This window comes from Sapajus apella, unplaced genomic scaffold (assembly GCF_009761245.1).
Source record: "Sapajus apella isolate SASKATOON/1434 unplaced genomic scaffold, GSC_monkey_1.0 scaffold7, whole genome shotgun sequence".
Lineage (NCBI taxonomy): Eukaryota > Metazoa > Chordata > Mammalia > Primates > Cebidae > Sapajus > Sapajus apella.
In genome coordinates this window covers 35,803,668-35,827,028 of record NW_022436947.1, presented here as the reverse complement: position 1 = coordinate 35,827,028, position 23,361 = coordinate 35,803,668, and the positions used below count along the sequence as shown (strand labels likewise).

The 23,361-nt window shown below is 40.6% G+C and overlaps 3 protein-coding genes across 10 annotated transcripts in view; 1 reads left to right on the top strand and 2 right to left on the bottom strand.

The window, feature by feature from the left end:
* Positions 1–18,271: 18,271 nt before the first annotated feature.
* LOC116549988 lies at positions 18,272–18,997 on the bottom strand. 2 transcript variants are annotated; one of them, XM_032275738.1, is made up of 2 exons: positions 18,869–18,997; positions 18,272–18,751 (listed from the first exon to the last, which is right to left on the bottom strand). In XM_032275738.1, exons 1-2 carry the CDS (start codon positions 18,889–18,891, stop codon positions 18,352–18,354), a joined length of 423 nt encoding a protein of 140 aa, XP_032131629.1. In that variant the 5' UTR covers positions 18,892–18,997; the 3' UTR covers positions 18,272–18,351. The 2 variants fall into 2 exon arrangements, with proteins under 2 accessions (XP_032131629.1, XP_032131630.1); XM_032275739.1 differs by having other exon boundaries at positions 18,272–18,715; positions 18,869–18,995.
* LOC116549989 lies at positions 18,274–19,529 on the bottom strand. Its single transcript, XM_032275740.1, has one exon. The coding sequence runs from the start codon at positions 19,494–19,496 to the stop codon at positions 19,086–19,088; it is 411 nt and encodes a 136-aa protein (XP_032131631.1). The 5' UTR covers positions 19,497–19,529; the 3' UTR covers positions 18,274–19,085.
* The window catches only part of KMT2E (lysine methyltransferase 2E), a 101,590-nt gene continuing 97,415 nt past the window's right edge, over positions 19,187–23,361 (top strand). For 2 of the 7 annotated variants that reach the window (XR_004268188.1, XM_032275721.1), the window contains exon 1: positions 19,225–19,532. The gene's annotated coding sequence lies outside the window, so the exon portion shown is untranslated. Of the gene's footprint in view, positions 19,533–23,361 lie in introns of all 7 variants that reach the window. The other 5 variants (XM_032275715.1, XM_032275720.1, XM_032275716.1 and 2 more) reach the window with 5 other exon arrangements.

Below are 23,361 nucleotides of genomic sequence, written 5' to 3'. Positions count from 1 at the left end.
CATTTACAAAATAAAGAAGCCAAGGAGCTCGTTTATTTCAATCTTTATGCAACTCCTCTAGGCCAATGATTTTACAATCCAACACTCATTTACTATTCTAAGAATTATATATGTTATTACTAATATGAGTAAGTACCAAATTTGAATGTGGAATTTTAAATACAGGTGACCCCTAAACAACAAGGATTTGAACTGTGCAAGTCTACTTACAAATTTTATTCTGCCTCTGCCTCCCCTGAGAAAGACCATTCCTCTTCCTCAGCCTGCTCAACCAGATGATGATGAACACCTTTATGATCCACTCCCACTTATTTTTCTTCGTCATGATCAATAGCATTTTCTTTTTTCTTTTCTTTTGAGACAGTCTCACTCTGTTGCCCAGGCTGGAATGCAGTGGTGCAATCTTGGCTCACTGCAACTTCTGCCTCCCAGGTTGAAGTAATTCTCCTGCCTCAGCTTCCCTACTAGCTGAGGTACCAGCCCCCATGCCCGGCTAATTTTTATGTGTTTTTAGTACAGACGGGGTTTCACCGTGTTAGCCAGGTTGGTCTTGAACTAAACAGGATCTCATCCTGTCACCCAGGCTAGATAGAGTGCAGTGGTGCAATCATAGCTCACTGCAGCCTTAAACTCCTGGGCTCAAGCAATCCTCCTGAGTAGCTAGGACTATAGGCATGCACAACCATGCCTGGTTTGTAGAGACATGGTCTCACTTTGTTGCCCAGGCTGGTCTTGAACTCCTGAGTTCAAATGATCCTCCTGCCTCGGCCTCCCAAAGCAAGGATTACTAGCCATGAGTCACCATACACAGCCCATTTGATTTCTTCTAGTTACTTTATTGTAGTAACACAGTATATAATACATATAACATACAGCGTATATGTTAATTGACTGTTATTGTTAAGGCTGCCAGTCAACAGTAGGTTATTAGCAGTTAGGTTTTTGGGGAGTGGAAAGTTATATGTGAATCTGACTGCACGGGAGGTGGGTTGGAGCCCAACCCGAGTTGCTAAGAGTTAACTGTATATGCTTAGAGTTACCACAAAAGGCAACTGATCCAGGACACTTTATTTTTAAAGCTGAGAATGAATCATGATACCAAAATTAGAGAAGTATTAGTGCTGAAGCTTTAAATAAGTTTTACTAAGAAAAATTAACACATGTTCCCAGAGCCAATCCTAAATATCACCCATTAGGAGCACTGAAGATTGAGGATGAGTTCAGTGGAATTAAACTTTTCATAGCAACCTGCAGCAAACATCAACTTAATTTGTCCTAAAGTTTATGTTAAATGCATGCATGCATCGCACAAATGAGGCCTTTGCATTCCCAGATGAGAGTCACTGTCAAAAATGCAGATTTCTGCATCATATTAAATAGTGCAGCATATGGTTCTTCAGAAATTGCTCTACTGTAAGAAAATTACAAATGATGATACCTAACAATCTTGTTTCTGGGACCCGTGGGGAAGAAGCCTACGAATATTTATTTTAATAAGTTTCAAAATTAACTATGGTGATCAAACTGGCTTGGGAACCACTAACTTGCAGCATTTTAATATGCCCATAGTAGGGAAACTTGTGCTTTATGAAGTACCTACAACTACCACTTTGGAAAAGAAATTTGTTGGTATCTAACAGAATAAATCAACTTATTTTATTGTTGCCAAACTTAGAAGTGACTTTTAACTTAGTGCCAAATCCTTCCAAAGAATATAATCTTGCTTGTATTGTGCGAGGGATTAGTTAGCACATTGATGGATTCAACTTTTTAAAAACAGATATTAACATCATCATCTACTTTTGACTGTAAATCATTCAGAATCTCTGTGCAGAGACTGACGTGTATTTTTACCAGTGCCATTTTAGGCTGCAAATCTGTTTAGTTCCTATGCATGTTGCTGCATGTTGGTAAGTGTTTATGTATGTGTACCCATATTTGTGGGACAGTATCTATTCTTTTGAAATGAGACAACAGAATCTACCTGAACTTTCATCCTGTAAATAAGGCCATTGAATTGTTTGGAAAAGTTAACTGTGGGAAAGTTCTCTGCTCTGGAGTTCCCTTGAAGTTAAAGCACCTTTACAGTTGCAATGGACACATAAGTACCAGGATATGTTTCATCTTCATCTGGGATTGCTAGTCTTTTGAGATAATTGTACCTGATGAAACGTAAGAGGAATAGATGCCCAATTGTTTTCTTGGTATTATTTTTTTCTTTACTAAGGATGGCTCTGTTCTTGGACATTAATCACTAGCAATTCCAGCTTCTTTAACCATTAACTAATGGTTAATGGTTTTCTTTTTACAATCTAGGTTTAGGAGCTATTTTGAAGATTTATACTTATATCAAGGAGAAGAGACCCAATTAATTCAAAATTTACTTAGGTACTTACTATGTCCTAGGTACAAACGCAGGCACTACATGTTTAACAATAAATGGCATCCTTTTATCTGAGGGAGGCAGTGCAAGACAGATATTCTGCTCCTCAGGGGTTCATATTCTAGTGCTGGGGTCCCCAGTACCCTCTCCCACCCCACCACACAACAGGAGGTGAGCTGTGAACAAGCATTACCCTCAAAGCTCTGCATCCTTCCAGATCAGCTGTGGTAGTGAGATTCTCACAGGAATGCAAATCTTCCCATGTGAGGGATCTAGGCTGCACGCTCCTTCTGAATCTAATGCCTGATGACTTGAGATGGAACAGTTTTATCCCCAAACTAACACCTGCCCACCCCCACACCCCGTCCCTGGAAAACTGTCTTCCACAAAACCGATCCATGGTGCCAAAAGGGTTGGGGACTGCTGTTCTAGTGGGTATAGAGTTTTATAATAAACTGCAAAAGTGCTATAATAGAGCTGGGGTACATGGAACTACAAAAAACAGTAGACCTCTTGGAAAAAGATCAGAGAAGGCTACATAGTAGAAAAACACTTGCATTCAAAAAATAGGATCTATGAAGAGATCATAATACAGGTTGCATATCACTCATCTGAAATGCTTGGGACCAAAAGTGCTCTGGATTTAGGAGTATTTGCATATACATGAGATAGTTATCTTGGGGGTGGGATGCAAGTCTAAACATAAATTCATTTATGTTTCATCTTATGCACACAGACTGAAGGTAACTTTATACAGTATTTTTAATATTTATGCATGAAACTAAGTTTTGACTGTGGCCTATCACAAAGTCAAGCGTGGAATTTTCCACCTGGTGCATCAGGTTGGCAGTTTCAAATTTTGGAACATTGCAGATTTTGGATTTTCACATTAGGGATGATCAAACTGTAATAATATGGGTGGAAGCAAAAGCAGCAGCAACTGGATATTTTTGATTGGAAAAAAAAAGCAAGAGGCAGATCATGGGATCCATGAAAAGCTTTCAAGCAGTACCAGATTTACATTTAAGTAAAATCACTTTGAAGGGTTAACAAATGGATTAGAAAAATTAAAAGCCAGGGTAAGCAAGCAGGTTACTACAAAGTTCTATACACAAACTCATGTGTTTAGCAAATATTCACAGTGACTGACTACACTTTTCCAGGCCTGAATTCAAGTAGTGGCATTGGGAGTGAAGACAAGGAGGGGAGATAGGCCAAGAACTATAGCTAGAAGAGAGACATTAGGGATATAAGAGATATGGGTATCAAAGAAATAAAGATGATTCCCAGGCTTCTGACAAATCTGAGACCTTATTGTTTTCAGTTTGCATCCTATTTTTTTTTTTTTTTTTTTTTTGAGACAGAGTTTTGCTCTGTCGCCAGGCTGGAGTGGTAGCAACGCAATCTCAGCTCACTGCAACATCCACCTCTCAGGTTCAAACAGTTCTCCTATCTCATCCTCCTGAGTAGTTGGGACTACAGATGGGTGCCACCACAGCCAGCTAATTTTTGTATTTTTTAGTAAAGACGGGTTTCACCATGTTGGCCAGGATGGTCTCAATCTCTTGACTTCATGATCTGCCTGCCTCAGCCTCTCAAACTGCTGGGATTACAGGCGTGAGCCACCGTGCCGGGCCTGTATCCCATTTTAAGTTAATATCCAAGCACTAGCCCATTCCCATTTTTTTGGTAACACATGCACGCTGTAGAAAATTCATCTGTCAGCCTATAACCAAGAGAGAAATCATTCTACTTTATCTATTTCTATGGATACATACACAATATAGAAAAGTCCCATAAATTGTGGCCTATTTTTATATTTTTACCATTTTTTGGGTAATGTGATTATTTGAATAAGTCTTTGGAAACAATTTTAATTGCCGTTTATGGAGATATCCTAATTTAAATTTGTCAGAAATTCACAAAACTTGTCACAATTTAAAAGAATGCTGATGACTATTATTGCAAATCTGATATTTTTATTTTTTAGAGCTGAGAATAGTTTCATTTAAAAAACTGATTAAAGGATAGTCTTTGAGTTATGCTCTCCATATTTGTAAAATCAGACAGCGAAATACATGAATGATTCCAAAACAATATTCCAAAATGAATGTTAGGTAACTTTTATTCTATAGCAAAATGAGAGTAAGAACAATGTGGTGAGGTTTTACAAAGACAATTTTTTAAATAAGACTATGTCCTTATTTGCTGATCCATTTTAGACTGGGCATGGTGGCTCATGCCTGTAATCCCAGCACTTCAAGACGCTGAGGCAGGTGGATCACCTGAGGTCAGGAGTTCGAGACCAGCCTGGCCAACATGGCGAAACCCCGTCTCTACTAAAAATACAAAAAATTAACCCGGCATCTGTAATTCTAGCTACTTGGGAGGCAGAGGTTGCAATGAGCCAAGATCACGCCATTGCACTCCAGCCTGGGTGGCAGAGTGCAACTGTCTCCCAAAAAAAAAAAAAAAAAAAAAAGATCAATTTTAAAACTCAGTATTGGAATTAGAATGCTGTTATTTAGTGAACTAAAACTGGCAACTATACTGGTTTCCATTCAACTTATTCAAATCCTAAAGTCCCGGAATTTGAGTGGCTCTAAAGCCCTTGACAACTAGTTTTAGTTTGCTTCTCAGATAGACCAGATATCTATAAAAATTCTACCAAAGAACCCACAAGAGTTTCATAATTACTTTGCTTTGTTGACTGATGGACATACATCATTTGGAGCTATGTGGACATACATTTGGTCTGTCCTAAAACCGTGAGAAAATTATCCTATATGAATTGCAGGAATACAGAATGTGAGCCTTTCCTCTAAACCATTTATTCTGTATTATAAAGGATTCTGTGAGACATAAGACCTAGATCATGAAGCAAAGGGTTCTTTGATTCAGAAGGAACAAATCTAACCTGCTTGGTGTGAAGCTATCTAATCACTGGCTGCTATTACATAGGGAGTTACTTAGGCACCTTGACAAAGATTATGATGATTAATAATTACCCTGTTCTTTTAAGAACACTTCTCCCAAGCAGTTCAAAGCCTTCTGGTATACAATACCTCCCTTGATACATATTAACAATCTGAATGAATCCTCCCACCAAAATTAATTCCACCAATGAGAGAGAAGGGCTAGGCTGCAAAGGACATGTATAACCAAACTACTTTCAAATTCATAGCTTTAAGTCCAAATGACATGTGATGTCAAAACTCCTACTTCCTCAATCTAAAGAGGGTCTATACCCTACATTTACCTTCATCTGAACACTCTAGAACCCCAAGTTTTAAAAAAGTTAGCTGGTCTGCTTGCAGTTATTGAGTTATAAAGTACCACATTTTATGTTGTACTGCTGTGAAGGTATCTTACTTTCTTTTCACTATCAATTTAAGGAACTAAATTAAAACTCCACCTATCAATGTTTAATTCTCTTCTTTCTATCCCCATGCCTCACCCACAACTTGATTTTGAAATCTGACTCCATTTTGCTTTGGCAATTCGTATTTTAGAATATTTTAATCTTCATACAAATTAGTTATTTCATAAAAATATAAGGCAAGAAAAAACTTTTGTTTTTGTTTTGAATAGACTAGGAAGAGGGCCGTTAGGAGGAAAAAAGACTTTTATCTTAATTTTATGCATAGAAAACCAAATAGCCACTTATTTTCCACAACTAACCTATTTTTACTGAGCACATATACAGGGAACTTAATCAGGCATTTAAAGACATTAATTTAAAAATACATGTAATGTTTTGATCTAGGCCTCTGACTAAACTACTCTGAGTTTATTTAGTCCTTCCTTATCCTTGAAAATAATTTGATAGTTTTAAGTTATTTATTAGTATATTGATTTTAGAAAGGGGCTTTGGCACCCAGACTGTAGCACAATAATGGGAACATGGCTCACTGTAGCCTAAGTTGCAGTGCAATAGCAGGAACATGGCTCACTGCAGCCTCCACCTCTGGGACTCAAGTGATCCTTTCATTTCAGCCTCTGGAGTAGCTGGGACTACTGGCTTGATGCCACTGCACCTGGCTAATTTTTGTATTTTTTTGTAGAGACAGGGTCTCACCATTGTTGCCCAGGCTGATCTTCAACTCTTAAGCTCAAGCGATCCACCCCCCTGGCCCCAGCCAAAGTGCTGGGATTACAGGCATAAGCCATCACGCCTGGCCACAGTTTCTATTTAACTGACCAAAAAAAAAAAAAAAATCAATTTGATTTGGCATTTGGTTGTCAAAAAAAAGGGTAGAGATACACAAAAATAGTCATATCTCATGATCATTTTGATGGCATATAACCTCACCCTACAATCTTTTTCACTATGTTTTGTTCTGTTTTTAATTTCAGAGAAGGCTACTTGGACCTAAAGTTATGAATGAATTAGGAAGTAGTCTACTACCTAAGTGCAATGAAGGTCAGTTTTCTTCATAGCTTAATATGAAAAACGTTTTAAAATGTCTCAATTTCCCTCTCAATTTCACTATGCTAATCTCTGGTCACAGAGACTTCAGGGCTTCCTACAGTACCAAAGTTTGACTTGCCAGTTGCAAATAAAACCTTGCCTCCAGGGGTAAAGATAACACATTTAAAACACTTTGACATACTTCTATTACTATTTGAAGGAGGAGTAAGTATTGTTAAATTAAGATACAGAAGTTGCATAGTTGATCTAGGGGGAAGTCTGGAGACTACAGGGATGGAAAAAAGGAGGAGGATGGAGACGAATGGCAACTAAAAATTAGATGACTACTCTATGTTAAGGATTACCCACGAGAGCAAGACACAGGATATATAAAGTACTGAAAACAAAAAATAACTCATTTAATGTAACCACTTATTTGAGTGAATTGATTCATATAAATCCAATCTGATGAAGGAAAAAGGATCAAATTTGATAATACCAAGGAAAATATAGTACCTGTATCTGAATTATCTCAATTGATCTCAACTTCCTCATTGGCAAAAAGATTAAGTCTCTACTATCACTAAAAACTAATTTATTAAAAGGGCTCGAGCGGTGACCCGCCCACCATTCCACACACTAGGAGAGGTGTGGACCCCACAGCCACTCTCAGCCATCCCCGAGCTGGCGGCGCGGCCTCCCTCGGGGCTGGAACTGTAGCATCCTGCCCTCAAAACTGCGCCTCAGCCATCCCCGCCACACTCTCCAACCCAATCACATACCAGGGACAAGCTCCTGGCGGGGGTTGGGGGAGGAGCCGAGAACGGAAGAGGTGGGACATTCAGCAGAAGTGCCTCTGCATCCTCCGCCACCCCGGGTGTGGCACTGTGCCCCTGAGCCCCGCCAGCCTGGAAAGGCCGCAGATGGGGACCGGCGTTTTTTGAACACACGGTCGGCGCGCTAGACCCCCACTACTTGCTCCAGGACCCTGGAGCTGCACGTGGGGGCCAGGGAAGAAGGCCCCCGGGGTTTTGGAAGGGAGGAACGAAGAGAGACAGATGGCAGCAGAGGCGCCAGGCACGCGCGGTAGGGGTGGCGAGCCAGGGGCAGACAGACCCTTGTGTCCAGGACTGACTTTGAATAGATCGCAGGGAGGGAGTTGCTCTGCTATGTACAAAACCACGACCCAAAAACTAATTTCTACGAGATATACCATAAAGGTAAAAATAATCCAAGTGTTCAGCTGACAGTAAGTATAAATGGTTCTCATTTTCATTCTCAGCTGACTCTGACAGACATTTAGCTATCCATAGACAGTACATTCATGAAAACAACCAGTTTTAAGCACAAAAATAATACAAAGTATATACCCTTCATGCAAAATGGCCATTAACTCAACTACTTTCAAAATGTTTGATTTTAGAACCTTTTATGGTTCATTCATAAGGTAGCATAAAAACCTTCAGAAAAAGAAATGTTAACATACCCAGCATCATATTTGGTGACACCTTACATTCTCAAACAGGGCTTAGACATTTGTATCTTTTTAAAAAATGCACTCTGATAGCCTGGTGTGGTGGATCATGCCTGTAATCCCAATACTTCAGGAGACCAAAGCAGGAGAACTGCTTCAGGCCAGCCTGGGCAAGTAGCAAGACTCCATTTCTACAGTTTTTTTTTTGTTTTGTTTTGTTTTTAAATTAGCCAGGCTTGGTAGCACATGCCTTTCTTAGCTACTGGAGAGCCTGAGGCTAGAGGATGGCTTGAACCCAGGAGTTCTATGTTACAATGAGCTATGACTGCCCTGCCACCGAACTCTAGCCTGGGCCACAGAGTGAGATAATGTTTATAGAAAAAATGCAAAAAAACATTGTGAAATTTACGTTTTAATTTCATTTGAGTGTTACATTTTAGCGACAGGGGCATATTTTGTAAAGCAGAACTACCATGTTAAGTACCAACAAAGCTGATCAAATGATGAGAGATATCGATAACATTTTGTGACGTAAAAGCCACTAAATCAAAGGTTTTTTAAAATGTCAAGAGTGATGGAGGTAAAGTGATCCGAATGTATAATATGGAAATTTGCCCAGGCAAAAAATGTTACTAAAGCAAAACATGAACTAGCCACACATGGAAAAGAAGAAAAAGACAAGACAGCATACTGTGTTTTTCCTCTTAAAATTCAATGGTATAATTAAATGATTGTTATCTTAGAATAAGTTAGCTTCAACTTTCTAATGGATGTGTTCCCACATCTATAAACTGATGATATAAAACATTCTTCTGAAATTCACACTGCAAAATGTTGAGAATATGAAAATTACCTGGAAATTATATCAGAACCGTCTCTATATGACAATTTCCAAGTCACAGTCACAACTTTCTTAATAGCAATGGTTATATATGTGGCCAGATAGTACTGTTTAACAGTAATGTCTTGGTCATATAAAGATAGCAGAGCATACACATAGTACAACAATTTGATTATTATTTCTGCTGTCAAATGTGCATAAAACTATAAAAATGTATTTTCCAGCTTGAGTGATAGAGACCCTATCTCAAAAAAAAAATGCATGATTATAATGAATTTAAGATGTCCAAACATTAACAAAATGCTAACCTAAAATTTGAAGCATTTTAATAAGAGTTTTTGGGGACCTACAATAAGAAATAACAGAATAACATCATAGTATCAGCTGTCAAGATGTATTATGTATTTCCTGATCCAACAACAAAATTTATGGTAAGTTCTGGCTTTTGCTATAGATACAGGTATAGACATAGATTCCCTGTGTTACATGGATTCTCAACATACAACTAAAACTTCGTTAAGTCTGTGTTTATTAATAACAATGACAATCAATTATCCAATATCTAATGCTGTCAGGTAGCAAGCTACACATTTGTAGATAATTAAACAATTTATAGATAAGGAAACAGTTCAGTGAAGTTAAGTCCATCAAGGTCATGCAGCTTGTGTACTGACTGGGAAAGGAAGTCTGATACTTAAAACTCATGCTTGCTGCTAATTTCATTTCATTCCATTCCATTTCTTTGCTTTGGAGAACAGGGTCTTTCTTGCCCTGCTGCCCACGCTGGAGTGCAGTGGCATGATCACAATTCACTACCACCTCTGCCTCCCAGGTTCAAGAGATCCATTCACCTCAGCCTCCCAAAGTGCTGGGATTACAGGAATATGCCACCACACCCAGTTAATTTTTGTATTTTTAGTATAAACAGGGTTTCACGATGTTGCCCATGCTGACTGTAAGCTCCTAGACTCATATGATCCATCCACCTCTGCCTCCCAAAGTGCTGGGATTACAGGCGTGAGTCACTGCACCACGCCAGTCTTTTTTTATGTACAACCAGGAAGAAAAAAATGTGGTAAGAATCAAGTACTTTTTCTAATCTTGATTCCATCTAATGCTAAGCTAGATTAGAAATGAGATATTATAACCCAGTATGCAACACTCTTTACTCACTGTCCTGTTTTCAACTGAGAGGTAGAAGAGCAGTATTTAAGTTCAGGCTTCGCTCTATCCCCCATTACACTGCGACTCAGTCATTTCCCTGAGACTGTTTCTTAAAAATAAAAAACAAAACAGAGGAAGTAGTGGCCTGAGATTCACAGGAAAAAAAGACTCCAAATTAAAAATAAAATAATGTGGTCTAATCTACTCCCTTTCCAGTCTCATCTCTCAATGTACAAGGTCACACAAGCCTAGTGAAATTGGTTTACTTAAAACATTGTCTCTGTTCCTGTTTCATGCCTTTACACATAAAACCATGCTGACTGCAAATATGTTGTATTCTACTGTCCCATCCTTTCCCTATTGAAACCCACAACTATCTGCCTCCTAATCCAAAAATTCTATTTCCTCTGTGAAACACACTACCCCTTGAACTGGGGTATCTGGCTGAATGCTTACAGTACTTGGTTACATACCCCTGTGGCTTAAACCCAAACTAGATTATAAATGAATAGAGTAGGGACTAGTCCTTCTAGCTTTTGACATGATACATACATGTTTTTGAAAAGTGTGGGAAAACCCTCTGAAGTCTTATAAGATGATGGTATAGAATCAACCAGATCATTTACAGCCAATTTTATATTCAACAGACTTGCTATTATAATAAACACACACTATGGCGACATTTGGTATCAAAGCAGATTATCTATGTGTGCAACAAAACTGCAGACCTATTACATGCCAGGAACTGTGTACTTTAGCCATAAAGATGACACACATTTTGTCTATGAATCTCATTTTCTAATGGAAAACAGGAACATGAACATGACAGTATGATAGGCATACATGTAACAAAAAGGAATGTCTTAATTTTCTGGAAAAAAAAGTTGGCTTACAAGTCAATAATTGCTCCTGAAAGGTTTTGTATCTCATTTAATTCCTAACACCACTATATACTTAATATTTTACCTATTGTATGGATTATAAAACTGAGTCTCAGAAAGCAAACTACCTAAGTCTTCTTTGAAGTGGAAAAGCAGGTAGTCAAACTTGGATTATTCTAGTTTCCAGTAGTGTTCATGATGTTCCTAACATCTTGGGAGGTTAAAGCAGGGGTCAGATGAAGGACCTGGTATGTATGTCACAGTGTGTTTTGACTTGATCCTCAAATCTCTGGTAAATGAACAGTGTTTTAAGCTAAAAAGATTTTTCTGGAAATACATTTTTGGAAAAATGTTTGATTTTATGAATTAAGCTAGAAAATGATTTTAACCCAGATTCACCAGGGTTGAAATGAAGGAGAAAATACTAAGGGAAAAAAAAAAAAAAATGATTTTAACCTTTAGCTAAAAAAAAATTTTTTTTTCTTTTTTTTGAGACAGAGTTTTGCTCTGTTGTCCCAGCTGGAGTGCAGTGTCATGATACGGGTTCACTGCAACATCCGCCTTCCAGGTTCAAGCAATTCTCTCGCCTCAGCCTCCTGAATAGCTGGGATTACAGGCATGTGCCAGCACACCTGGCTAATTTTTGCATTTTTAGTAGAGATGGGGTTTCACCAAGTTGGCTACGCTGGTCTTGAACTCCTGACTTTAAGTGATCTACCCATTCTCAGCCTCCCAAAGTGCTGCAATTACAAGTGTGAGTCACTGTGCCGGCCAAGGTCTGTTTCAAATTTGTTTGGTTTGAGGTACCTGATAGGACAAGTAAATTGATTTAGTAGTTTCCGTTGAGTTCAGAGATTACAAATTCTAGAGTCATCAACAGGTAAAGGTATGGGAATTCATGATCACAATTAGTAAAACGGATAACGTAACATTGGTGGGGATACAACACTGGGAAATTCAACATTTAAGAAGCTGAAGAAACCAACTAGAAAAAGGTATTAGCATAAAAGCCAAGGAGTTTTAAGGGGATATGTTCTTAGGAATCAAATACTATGGTTTATATAATATATAAGATCACGTGGAGCACATAATACAGAACTTTCACAAAATATTATAAATGCAAATAACTGCATATGTTTCTTATCCCCCAGAAAAATAAAACTTATCTATATGGGCAGAGTTTGTGGAGAAAGGAAAGTAGTTAACTTTTAGATACTTTTTTTTTTTTTTTTAAAAACTAAATGGGCATAGATGAACCCTTGACTTTTGATGTCATTTGTAAAATCTTTCATCAGTCATTTAACTTTTTAAAAGAATGCTTAAATCAAAACTATCTAATCTGTCCCCTTATCCTTTTTATTCCCATTTGCCTTTCACTGGCCATAAAATGAGAGCATGAAATAGAAAAAAGAGAGTCGCCACAGAATGTCTATTGTATAGATGTGGTCAGACAAGTTGTGCTTAGGACATGGAAGAGATGCCTAGATTACCACAATATTGTTATCATATGAACCAGAGAATAGTGAATATTTTTGCTGCCTTTTCAAGTTTTTCACAGAATGAGGAAAATTAACGTAACATTTCTTATTCCAAGTAAGTTTTTTTCAGGAATGAGGTCTCACCCTAGCAAAGCCTTCCTTCATGAAACATTTAAATACTAGAGATAAGACTAAACTTGAGGAACAGGTTCTCTCTTAACCTAACAACATTAAAGCTTGTCAGAATTCCAACAGGGGCCAGGCACTGGGCATAGTGTGTAGGTAATTATGTATGATGGAGAACTGCAAATAGGCTTTACTTGATTTTTTTTTTTTTTTTTTTTTTGAGACAGAGCCTCCCTCTGTCACCCAGGCCGGAGTACAGTGGTGCGATCTTGGCTCACTGCAATCTCCACCTCCTGGGTTGGAACAATTCTCTTGCCTCAGCCTCCTGAGTAGCTGGGATTATAGACAGGCGTGCACTACCATGCCTGACCTGGATTCACTTTTCAGTGTAAAAAAGAGGTTTACAAATTTCTACTGAGAGTTTAGTTGCTAAGTTCTGACCTAGCATGTAAGAATTCAAGTGTTTAATAAATCAGTAGCAATTTTCCCAAATCCAGAGTGTGATATGGAGCTACACCATCTCATGAGCTCATCCATCATTCAAATTACTTTGCCCCTTAGGAATCAAGTCATTGGAAGTAGAAGCAATCTGGTTTGAGAGGGTTATGTGGTACATCATTTTCGCAAATTTCAGAAATAATTTATACTACTTTACTTTCTAAGGAAGGTAGAAACCCAAAGTGGGTGAATAACTGAAAACTTAGGTTTTACTTTCCTAAAGATGGGGGTCTTGCTATGTTGCTCAGGCTGGCCTTGAACTCTTGGCCTTAAGTGGCAATCCTCCCACCTAGGCCTCCTGAGTAACTGGGACAACAGGTGTGTGCCAGACACCTGGCTAATTTTTTAAAAATTATTTGTAGAGACAGGGGTTTCATCATGTTGCCCAGCCTGGTCTCAAACTCCTGGGCTCAAGTGATCCTCCTCCCTCGGTCTCCTAAAAGTACTGGGATTATAGGCATGAGCTACCAAGCCTGGCCTTGCAATTACTTTATTTATTTTTTTTTTGAGACAGAGTCTCACTCTGTCACCTAGAATGGAGTGCAGTGGTGCGATCTCGGCTCACTGCAACCTCTACCTCTCCAATTCAAGTGATTCTCATGCCTCAACCTCCTGAGTAGCTATAGATGTGCACCACCACACCCAGCTAATTATTTTGTATTTTTAGTAGAGACAGGGGGTTTTGACACTTTGGCCAGGCTGTTCTTGAACTCCTGGCCTCATGTGATCCACCAACCTTGGTCTCCCAAAGCAGTGGGATTATAGGTATAAGCCATCATGCCCAGCCAGCAATTGCTTTCAAATGCTACCTATCATTTGTGTGCATTCAATAATCATCTAACAATAAAAGGTACTACTTAGGATACTTATGAATAAAGTAATTTTTAAACTGTTCTTACTATAAAGCTAACTAGACTTAAAGGTTGTTTATGTTCTAGCATATAATCTTAAAAAAAAACAAATGCAGTTAGTTCCTTTTCCTTGGCCTAAAACATAAACAGAAGATCTCAGCTTTCTTGCTAAATTTGTCTCCTATTAAGGCTGAATCTACCTGGCTTTGGCTTTTATCTCAAACTATGAAATCCCAATTATTTTTCTTGAAAGTTAATATTTTTCTTTATACCCACCCATACAACAAGTATGGATGTTTCTGTAATGTCTTACATTCCTTCTTCATCACTCCTACTCTGATTCAGGCTCTTCTTGCCACATTGAGGGCAAAAGCCAGTCTCTTCCCCTGGCTTGAAGAAATGTATGTTTTAAAGTAATTCTTTCTCTGTCCTGTGCCACACCTCAAAAGTTAAGTCATCAGCTGGGCATGGTACCTCACTCCTGTAATCCCAGCACTTTGGGAGGCCAAGGTAGGTGGATCACCTGAGGTCAAGGAGCTCAAGAACAGCCTGGCCATCACGGCATAACCCTGTCTCTACTACAGATGCAAAAATTAGCCAGGCACTAGGTTGTATGACATACCACTTGTATTAGGTTGGTAACCAATTTAGTTTATTAGGACTGGTACAATATAAAAGACATTTGCTGACTGAAAGCATGTTTGATACCTCAAAAGACAATGCTGACAACACCGCTTTTACAGTCTGCTTACAAAGAGCAAAAAACAAAACAAACCCCAAAGGCCATTTTTTTTTCCAAATAAAAAATACAAATGTACAATAAACTTCAGTGCTTGCAGCAAAAGTACGCATTAAAGAAAAATGCTCTAAAGTATTTTTCCTTAAAAATATCCAGCCCATTTTTTTTCTTCTTCTTCTTCTTTTTCCCACCTTTTTGGGGCAGACTGTCTCTGGGCCATCAGCACTTTTCTGCCCTGCCTGGAGCCTCCCTAACGTTTTATCTCTTATCCAAATTGTTGTTCAGAAGAGCTCTTTCAAGAGTTAAAAGCCAGTATTTACAGTTTATAGACTGTACAGTAAATCTTATCAATCTTTAAAAAACCATGTACACCTGAATGCCTATCAAGTGTCATGCACTAGGACTGGGTTATCAATGTAAAGAATGACATTTACTTGAGAGTAGGCATTTTTTAGAGTTTTCAAGATGCAAAGAAAAGGCTCAAGTTTTGTTATCCAGAAGTGAGAAAGAGGCACTCCAGGTAGCAGGACAAAAGCACAAAGGTATGAAATAGCATAGCACTTTTGAGATGGTGTGCATTTTAATTTTAGTGTATCAGAAGATATGCTATGTCTACCTAGTAAGATAATTGCCAACTGCAATGTTCCAAAGTTAAGAGACAATGATTTCGACAAAAATAAGGAAAAGTAAGTTGGGTTAATTTACTCAAATAATCTTTGTAAGGGAATGGGTGAAAATTCTTAGGCAACAAGTACCAAGCTTGGTATTTTTATTGAACTCAGAAAGTCTGTAGTCCCCAGTAAACTTTAATAATGCTCACCTGTACCTCTGAAGCTGGCAGTGCTAAGATGGAGGTGAAAATTGGAGAGGTACTGGAACATAATAGGCCCAAATAAAATTGCCCAGGCAGAACATATGAATGTATGAAGGCAGTCAAAGAAAAGTAATTTCAAACATTAATAGCATTTAAAATACCATAGGACAGTCAAGAAAAATTGAACGTTCAAGAGGTTCCTGGATTTGGCAATCAGGAACAATAAAGGCACATGGTGATTAAACGCACCAAACAAGGGTGCTTCCATTCGCTTGGAAAATGGCCTGTTTTTCTTACTAAGGCACGGTGAAGGGAGGAACATTCTGAAAATTACCTTAAAATCTGACTTCATGTTTAGTTCCTTTCGCAAGCAGGAATAAAAACTGGAGGAGGGAATCTTACAGGTAACAAAGTAACCCTTGAAGACATTCAAGGGTTCTTAATGCTTACTTTGTATTCAGAGTGGCCCTATTACATTCTTTGTACTAAATATTTATAATTCATCCACATTCAGTTGCTTAACAACTGAAAAAAGAAATCCACAAAAACTAGTGAGGATTTAAGGTACACAAAAGAATTAAAAACCCAATCTTGTTTTCGCCTACAACCAAGACTTCAGGAAATAGCACAACCTTGACCTCAGGTTCTTTTCCGGTCCAGCAATCATTTCCTCCTAGCACCCAGTATGTGTTCAAGTAGGCCGGATTTTAGCTGCAAATGTGTTTGTTGAATAACTCCCCACCCTGTACACCACCCAAAAGGAGAAGCCCTTTAAAAATTTTTGCTACTTTTGTTTCTGACTACTATAACTAGTTTGCCCAAGTGGGAAAAACGAAAAACAAACTTACAGTCCAGCTTACTGGATATACCAAAATAGCCCTTAAAAACTGCTGGTTATTTTCTCCTATCGAGGTTTCAAAAGCTAAAAGTATAGTTTGTACTACTACAAAAGTGCTTCAAAGTAAGCTTGAATATTTGATAATGATGCAGGAACTTTAAGGAATATTTACCAGAAGTGCTTACAATTGCATCTTTTATTTTTAAAAACCACAAAACGGCAACAGAAAGAAAATAGACTAAAAGTACTGAAAACAGCCCTACAACTTCATACAGTTTAAAACGTGGCTTTTATTCTATATTACTAACAATGCCTAGCGCCAAAACAAAAAAGGCAGGCCAGGCACGGTAGCTCACGCCCAGTAATCTCAGCATTTGGAGAGGCCGAGGAGGCGGAAGGATCACCTGAGTCCGAGAGTTCGGCCAATACAGTGAAACCCCCCTCTACCAAAAATACAAAAAATTAGCCAGGCGTGGTGGCGGGCACCTGTAATCCCAGCTACTTGGGAGGCTGAAGCAGGAGAATCGCTTTAACCTGGGAGGCGGAGGTTGCAGTGAGCCGGTATTGCACCACTGCACTCCAGCCGAGGCGACACAGTGAGAATGTATTTAAAAAAAAAAAAAAAAAAAAAACAAATCTCAGCGACAAAACTGTATTCTTAAAGGATGTACAGATAGGAAAGTGGAATAAGGAACAGGAAGTACAGAGGAACATAAAGTCTGAAAAGGGCCCTTAAATTCAGATGGCTGTTTGTACCTTTTAAAAGCAATTAAAGTGTTCCTGGGTGTTATTTACACCTTTGCATCTGTTTCCAAACTTTGGAAATACTTTTCTATTTCAATCTGAGAAACTGTTTCCTCAGAAAGTAATCGATCCTCCTTGACGTTGTGCGCCCAGGAGCTAGTCTCCCCTCGTTACGCTTCGCAGTGGCCCTGGAAGATTCCTAGTTGATTCCGAGTCCCATGTTAGGGACCTACTACCTTACGTAAGTAATACTCTGCGGGGAGAAAGGCAGATAAGAAAATAGGGCGCCAAACCTCCTCCAACAGCCGTCACACCCCACGAGGAGTGTCCTGCGGGGGCTTTCCCCTGGGAGCCACAGCTGTTCTGCTGTATGGGGGAGGGGGAGAGGAACGCTTTCGAACAGTCATCTCTTCCTCTTCGGGCCGCCAACGCAGACCGCACCACAGTCTCCTCCGCCCAAGCCGTGTCCCCTCCCCCGCCCCGGCCTGGGTAGGAGCCAAACCCCACAGGAATGCAGCCCGGTCACATGCGCTGCGGCGGCGGTGGACGTGCCTCTCCCCCCGCGCCCCAAGGAGACCCAGCGCCATCTTGCCCTGACGCAGTTACAAAAGTCATGGGAGAAATCTTGTCTCCTCCTCCGCGCCAGCGCCCCAAAGTTTCGCAGAGGCCGAGCCGGGGCCCTCACCTCGCGCAGGGACAGGAGAAAATAGAGAAGAGCCTTGCGATTCTCTTCGCCGCTGCTTGGGTTCCAAATCGGCCGCGGCAGCAACGATCACCGTCGTCACTTCTCCCTCTCTACCTTTGCAACAGCCTCCCCCTACGGCTTTGGCCCCACCCGCTGCTGCAGGATGAGGTCATCGCCAGCCAACCGCTGCGCGCCCGAAAGGACACATCAGGCGCCGATTGGCTGCCAAGATCGCCTCTGCCTCTCCCCACTCCGCTCCCCCCGCGCTCCGGGTCGCTGCGGGGCAAAGGGAAGATGGAAACCATTTCGGGGAAAGACCCCGAAAACAAGAGCCGTAATCGCCGTGTCACTTTAGTGGGGAAACCCTTTATTTTTTGGTCTCCCCCTTTTTTCTTCGAGATCACTGTCTCTGTCCCTCCCTCGTTTAATCACCGCCACGTACAGTAATTCCCACTCCCCTCCCCGCACAATGTCCCACCGGTGGGGAAAGCCTTCCCCGAAACCAAGAGAAGTATAGGAGGCAGCGACGGCAACTGCACCGACGGCAACGGCAACTTTTTACCCCGAAACACGGTGGCAAGGAGGCGGCGCTGACGGTGGCTGCATTTTTCCTGCTGCTTCTCCCCCCGACCTCTTCCGTTTCTCGCTCCTCCATAGAGACAGCGCTGGAGTCGCCAGCTCCGCTTTTATCCGGTGCCCGGAGCCTGCGCACTGGAGCCTCCTCGGCCCCTAGTGGGCGTCGAGTGACACCCCAACCGGGTTCACCCAGCGCTTGAGGCCAGACTGGGCTGGGGGAGGAGGGGGAGAGAGACGCGGAGACGGAGCTGGGGTTGTTTGGGAGGGGGAGAAAGTGTATCACTTTCGGAGGGTGACGGGAGGGAGGTCGTTCCCAGGCCCTGTGTCCTTGTCCGTGCACCCAATAGTGGCATGCCCAAGCTCACCTATATCCAGACTTGAGGGCCATTGGGGGGAAGGGGGAAAGAACCAATCCCACCGAACACCGACACTTCCTCAAACCTTCCGTGGATTGTTGAGTGCATCTGTTGCAGAAAGACAAGAGATTCCGTCCCCCTCACCGCCTCCAGTTTGCTATCTTCGAGCCTCCGCGGAGAGGCAACGGCGGGCGGCAGCCCACAAGCAAAATGGCGCCGGGCAGCTTCATCCCCTCCCCCTCTGCCCCTGCGGAGCGGGACGGGCGGGCCCCGTGCACTTGCCGCCGCCGCCGCCGCCGCCGCCGCCGCGGCCGCCGCCGCCGCCGTCGACGCCATTTTCCCAGAGCGAGAGGCAGTGACACTGAGCGGGCGTAGGGGGCCGAGTCGGAGACCGTGCCTGAGTTCGGGAGCTGCAACAGAGGGGGCATAGACACTCCGAGCAGCCTCGCCGTTGCCTCTGCGTTCCTGTTGACTGTCTGGGTGCCCCCTCTCCTACTCCTCGGATCTTGGTGAAGAGGCTGCGCGCTGCTGTTTGGGGAGGGGGTGTGTGGAGCCGGTTCCTGTGTCCGCAGTGGCTGCTATCTGGGGGTCGCCTGTTCGCGGAGGTGCGGAGAGACTCCTTGGGGGTCGAGCACATAACGGGGTTCGGGTGTCTGGTGTGTGAACATCACAGGTCAGTGCCTGTCGTCTCCGTGGGAGTTCCTGGGGCTTGCGGGGTTGGGGGACTTGTGTTTCAAGGGGGAGAGAGGTCTCTCATCTTTATCCTTAAGCTGGGGGAGCCGACGTTGACTCTCAGGTGTCTTTGCCGGGGCAAGACGTTGCTTGCTTAAATCGAATTTATCTTTTCTTTTCCCTGACCCTAGAAATGGAGCATTATGGCGGGTTTTAGGGTTGGGGAAGGGGAAACTGGCAGTTAAACCCCCTTGAGAGTGGGAGTTAGGGAGGGGGCGCACTCCTCATTGGCAGCAGGTTAAGGCCGCTTGAGGGAGGAGGGAGGCTTGTGACTGTTAGTAGGGTTTGTGTCGAAGTGGTCCCGGGAGCTGCCAGCGCTCCCTTATCTCAGCCGCGTCTTGTTGAGGTGCTGAAAAGCCATATAGGCCCCATTTTCTTCTTCCATTTCTTGACGGGTAGTCTCTGGTATAATGTGCACATGAATACGAAGGGGCTAAGAAGAATGCCCTGGGCAGCTCTCTTTGTGGGAGAGCGAGACAGCTAGCTCCTTATCCTCTCCAGAAGAGGGTAAACCCGCCCCTGTGGTGGTCACCCCAGTACCCAGCCTTCTCAGTCTCCTCCCCCACTCCTTTTGCAATACCGCCGTCCTTTACTGTGCCGGAGCCTTAGGATCCACAATATGGCTCATTTCAGAAAAGCTTATTTTGACCAGGGGATTGGCACAAACCCTGTGGCAGCAGGCACAGATGAGAAACAAACGGTTCACTGTGCTAAACGGGGTGGGGGTGAGAAAAAACAATCCAGAGTGCTCTCTTCCACTGGCATTAGTTCCACATAGATCCGTCCTTGCTGGGCTCTGTCTTAAGCATTACACAATTTAAAGTCAAAGAGAAATCGCTAGAGTTAGCTCTAGAGTAAACCCCGTGTTGCCTATTTTGTTCCCTTTTTAGAGATGTGAATAAGGTTAGGTGTTTAGAGTCCTGGAGACCTTGGATAGAATTAAGTGAGGTGCATTCAACTCTGGGCTGGAGACATGAATACCTATTTGGAAAATAGTCTGCTTTTTCCTTTAATTTCTGAGATGGGGAGTAAAAACTGAAATTTCCCTCTTTTGTCCTTTACAGATTCTAAAAATGGCGGCCCCAGGCTGATGTTGTGGTAATCTAATCAGCTCGGGTCCTCCACACCCCATGCAGTGCATTTGTCTGCAGCATATTACAGGCTTATTATGTTTACAAGAAAAGACTGGGCTTTTTCCCCTTCCCCGAGCCAGTTACAAAAATGTGTTGCTATTTACTGCAAATTTCAATGCTGTGTTTTAGTTGATTAATTTGATTCGTTTTTCCTGAAAGGTAAATTAAATGTCTCCACTTTTGAAAAAAAATAAAACAGCCTTGCAAATTTCAGTGATGATGATGGCTGCTCTTCATTATTAAAAAAAATTATTTGGGTACCAATAATAGTTTTTGTTTGGTTCAATTCAGCCATCTTTTATTCAGTATGCCAAAGTAAATTAAAATGTTTAATAAGTATCTCAATACAATCTATTTTGTATGATTAAATGTTTCACTCTAGAGTAAGACATTTGCCAACCACCTCTTGACCCATTTTGTGGATTTTGGTTTTTGTATTCTGTTTCAGCTTAAATTTTAGGGAGCTGTACAAACAAGCCTAAACCTGTTACTTCATTGGGTGTAGAGATGCCATTATATTTTGCCATCCATTTTCCCCGTGTATTTAAGCTTTCCTTAAGAATTTTCAAAGTTGATGGTGTATTTGATAAAGTGAAGCTTCATGCTGCTTTTAACAATTGTCTTAGGGCATACTATCATCATTATGTAAGTTAAAAGTAAGGCTCTGATTCTTGATTTTTTTCCTCCCCAAACATGCCCATTTACCTATTATGGGATTGTGGAATTTAGCCTGTTTTAATAGACCTTAAATAAAAACATTACCATAATAGGGTCTCGAATCCATTTTATGCTATTTTCAGAATCTTATAGACTGAGACTGAAAATTAAGTAGTGTCAGGTGTCATTTAACTGTATTTTTTAAAGTGTGAAAGATTAGAATTCACTTTCATAGTGGGAGTTCTATCTTTTTGGGCTGATCTAAGCATTGAGATATGAGTGGGCCATTAATGACACTTAATAACCATTCTGATTGTGGAGCAACTGAAAGACGATTGCCTTTCAATCCAGTAGTACTTAAAAAGGTTGGACAGTATACACCATTTCATGATTCTCTTATTCCATTGTAAATATTTTGGAGCAGCATTTACCTCATATGGTGAATGTGGTAAGGTTCTAGCCTACGAAATAATTAGAGAAATAACTGGCTCAGGGATTTTCTACATACCAGTGGGTTTCATCATGGAAGACTGAGCACACAACCTTACTTAGAATTTTTGAAATATTTTATTATAAAGTGAAATGTTGGTGGGTAGTGGACGAGTTTGTATAGGGTTTGGGGTCAGTACTCATTTGTATTTTGATCTGAGCGAGTATGTAAGTCCAGATCTTTCACTGCTGTGTAAAGATTGTGCATTTATTTTAAAGACTAGGTGATTAAGGTCTGTGGTTCAGAAGCTTGGTACTTTAAACTTGCTATTCAATATACAAAACCATTGTATTCTTATAGATTTGGTTTATGTAGCTATAGGAGGGAACACTGCCTGTGCCCAGTGTTTTTCTTCATAGAGACCTTAGTCAGGTCTAGACAGACAAAGCAATTGAACTTATTTAGCTTCAAATGAAAAATACCAAGTTAGAAATTATAGGAAAAACTGCCTTCAGTTTACTAGCTTTCTGCATATTGGCTTGCTTTACTGCATTAGGTTTTGTTTGCTTCTTTTTGTTGTTGGTGGTGGTTTTTTTTTTGTTTGTTTCTTTTGATATTTTAGTTCCTGTAAAATGAGACTGGCTTTTTTTTTTTTTTTTTTTTTTAGTATTGTACCTTATTTTGAATGGTTACTTTATAAATAACAGGGCTATAAATGTTTTTTTTTTTTTGCTAATTGACTATGTTTTAAGTTAGGATTGTCTAGGCAAATTTATTAAAAGATTAGGCATAATTTTTGTTCCCAGAGAGTTTTGAAACAATTTGGTCCCTTGGGGGAAACTAGTCAAATGGTCTTTGTTCTTAGGATAGCTGAATTTGAAGGATTAGTTGTTTATCTGTTTAAGTGGATTTGAAGAAAACTATAAGGTAATTGGAGAGTAAATTTTATTTTTAGAGCTTACATTTTGATCATACCTCCCTTTTGTTGTTATTGTAAGTGAAAGGATCTCTCTGATCCCAGTTTTAGTGTAGAACATTGACAGGTCTCCATTTCCCATCAACTCTGTAAGATTGATAACTGTCCTAAAGTTTTGGCTTGTCTGAATTCCTCACAGCTTCCAACAAGAAATCTTTGCCATATATGCCCCCACTAAGCTCTAGGACTTCTTGAATCTATTGAGGAAGTAGGAAGAACAGCTAATTAATAGGAGAAAAATTTCCCCTTTACATATTTTAGTGGTCTTAGGGAAATTATAATTTCTTAAATTGGCTTCTTAATTTCCAAGAGTAATATGCTCATTTCCATTCTTTAATCTCGTGAAGAAACTGGTTTAATGTTTAAAGGTATACTTTATGTAAACCCTAACAGCTCTGCATTTGTACAACCATAGTATGTTTAAAATGTATAAAACCAACAGAACTTTGAAGAGCTATCAAAATGGGTTAGGAAATACTAGTATGCAGTTTTCTCAGCAGATGCTGTTCTATGTTTACTATTTTTAAAATATTTTAATAATGTGTAATAGCTTCTATCTCCAAATTTATTTTTA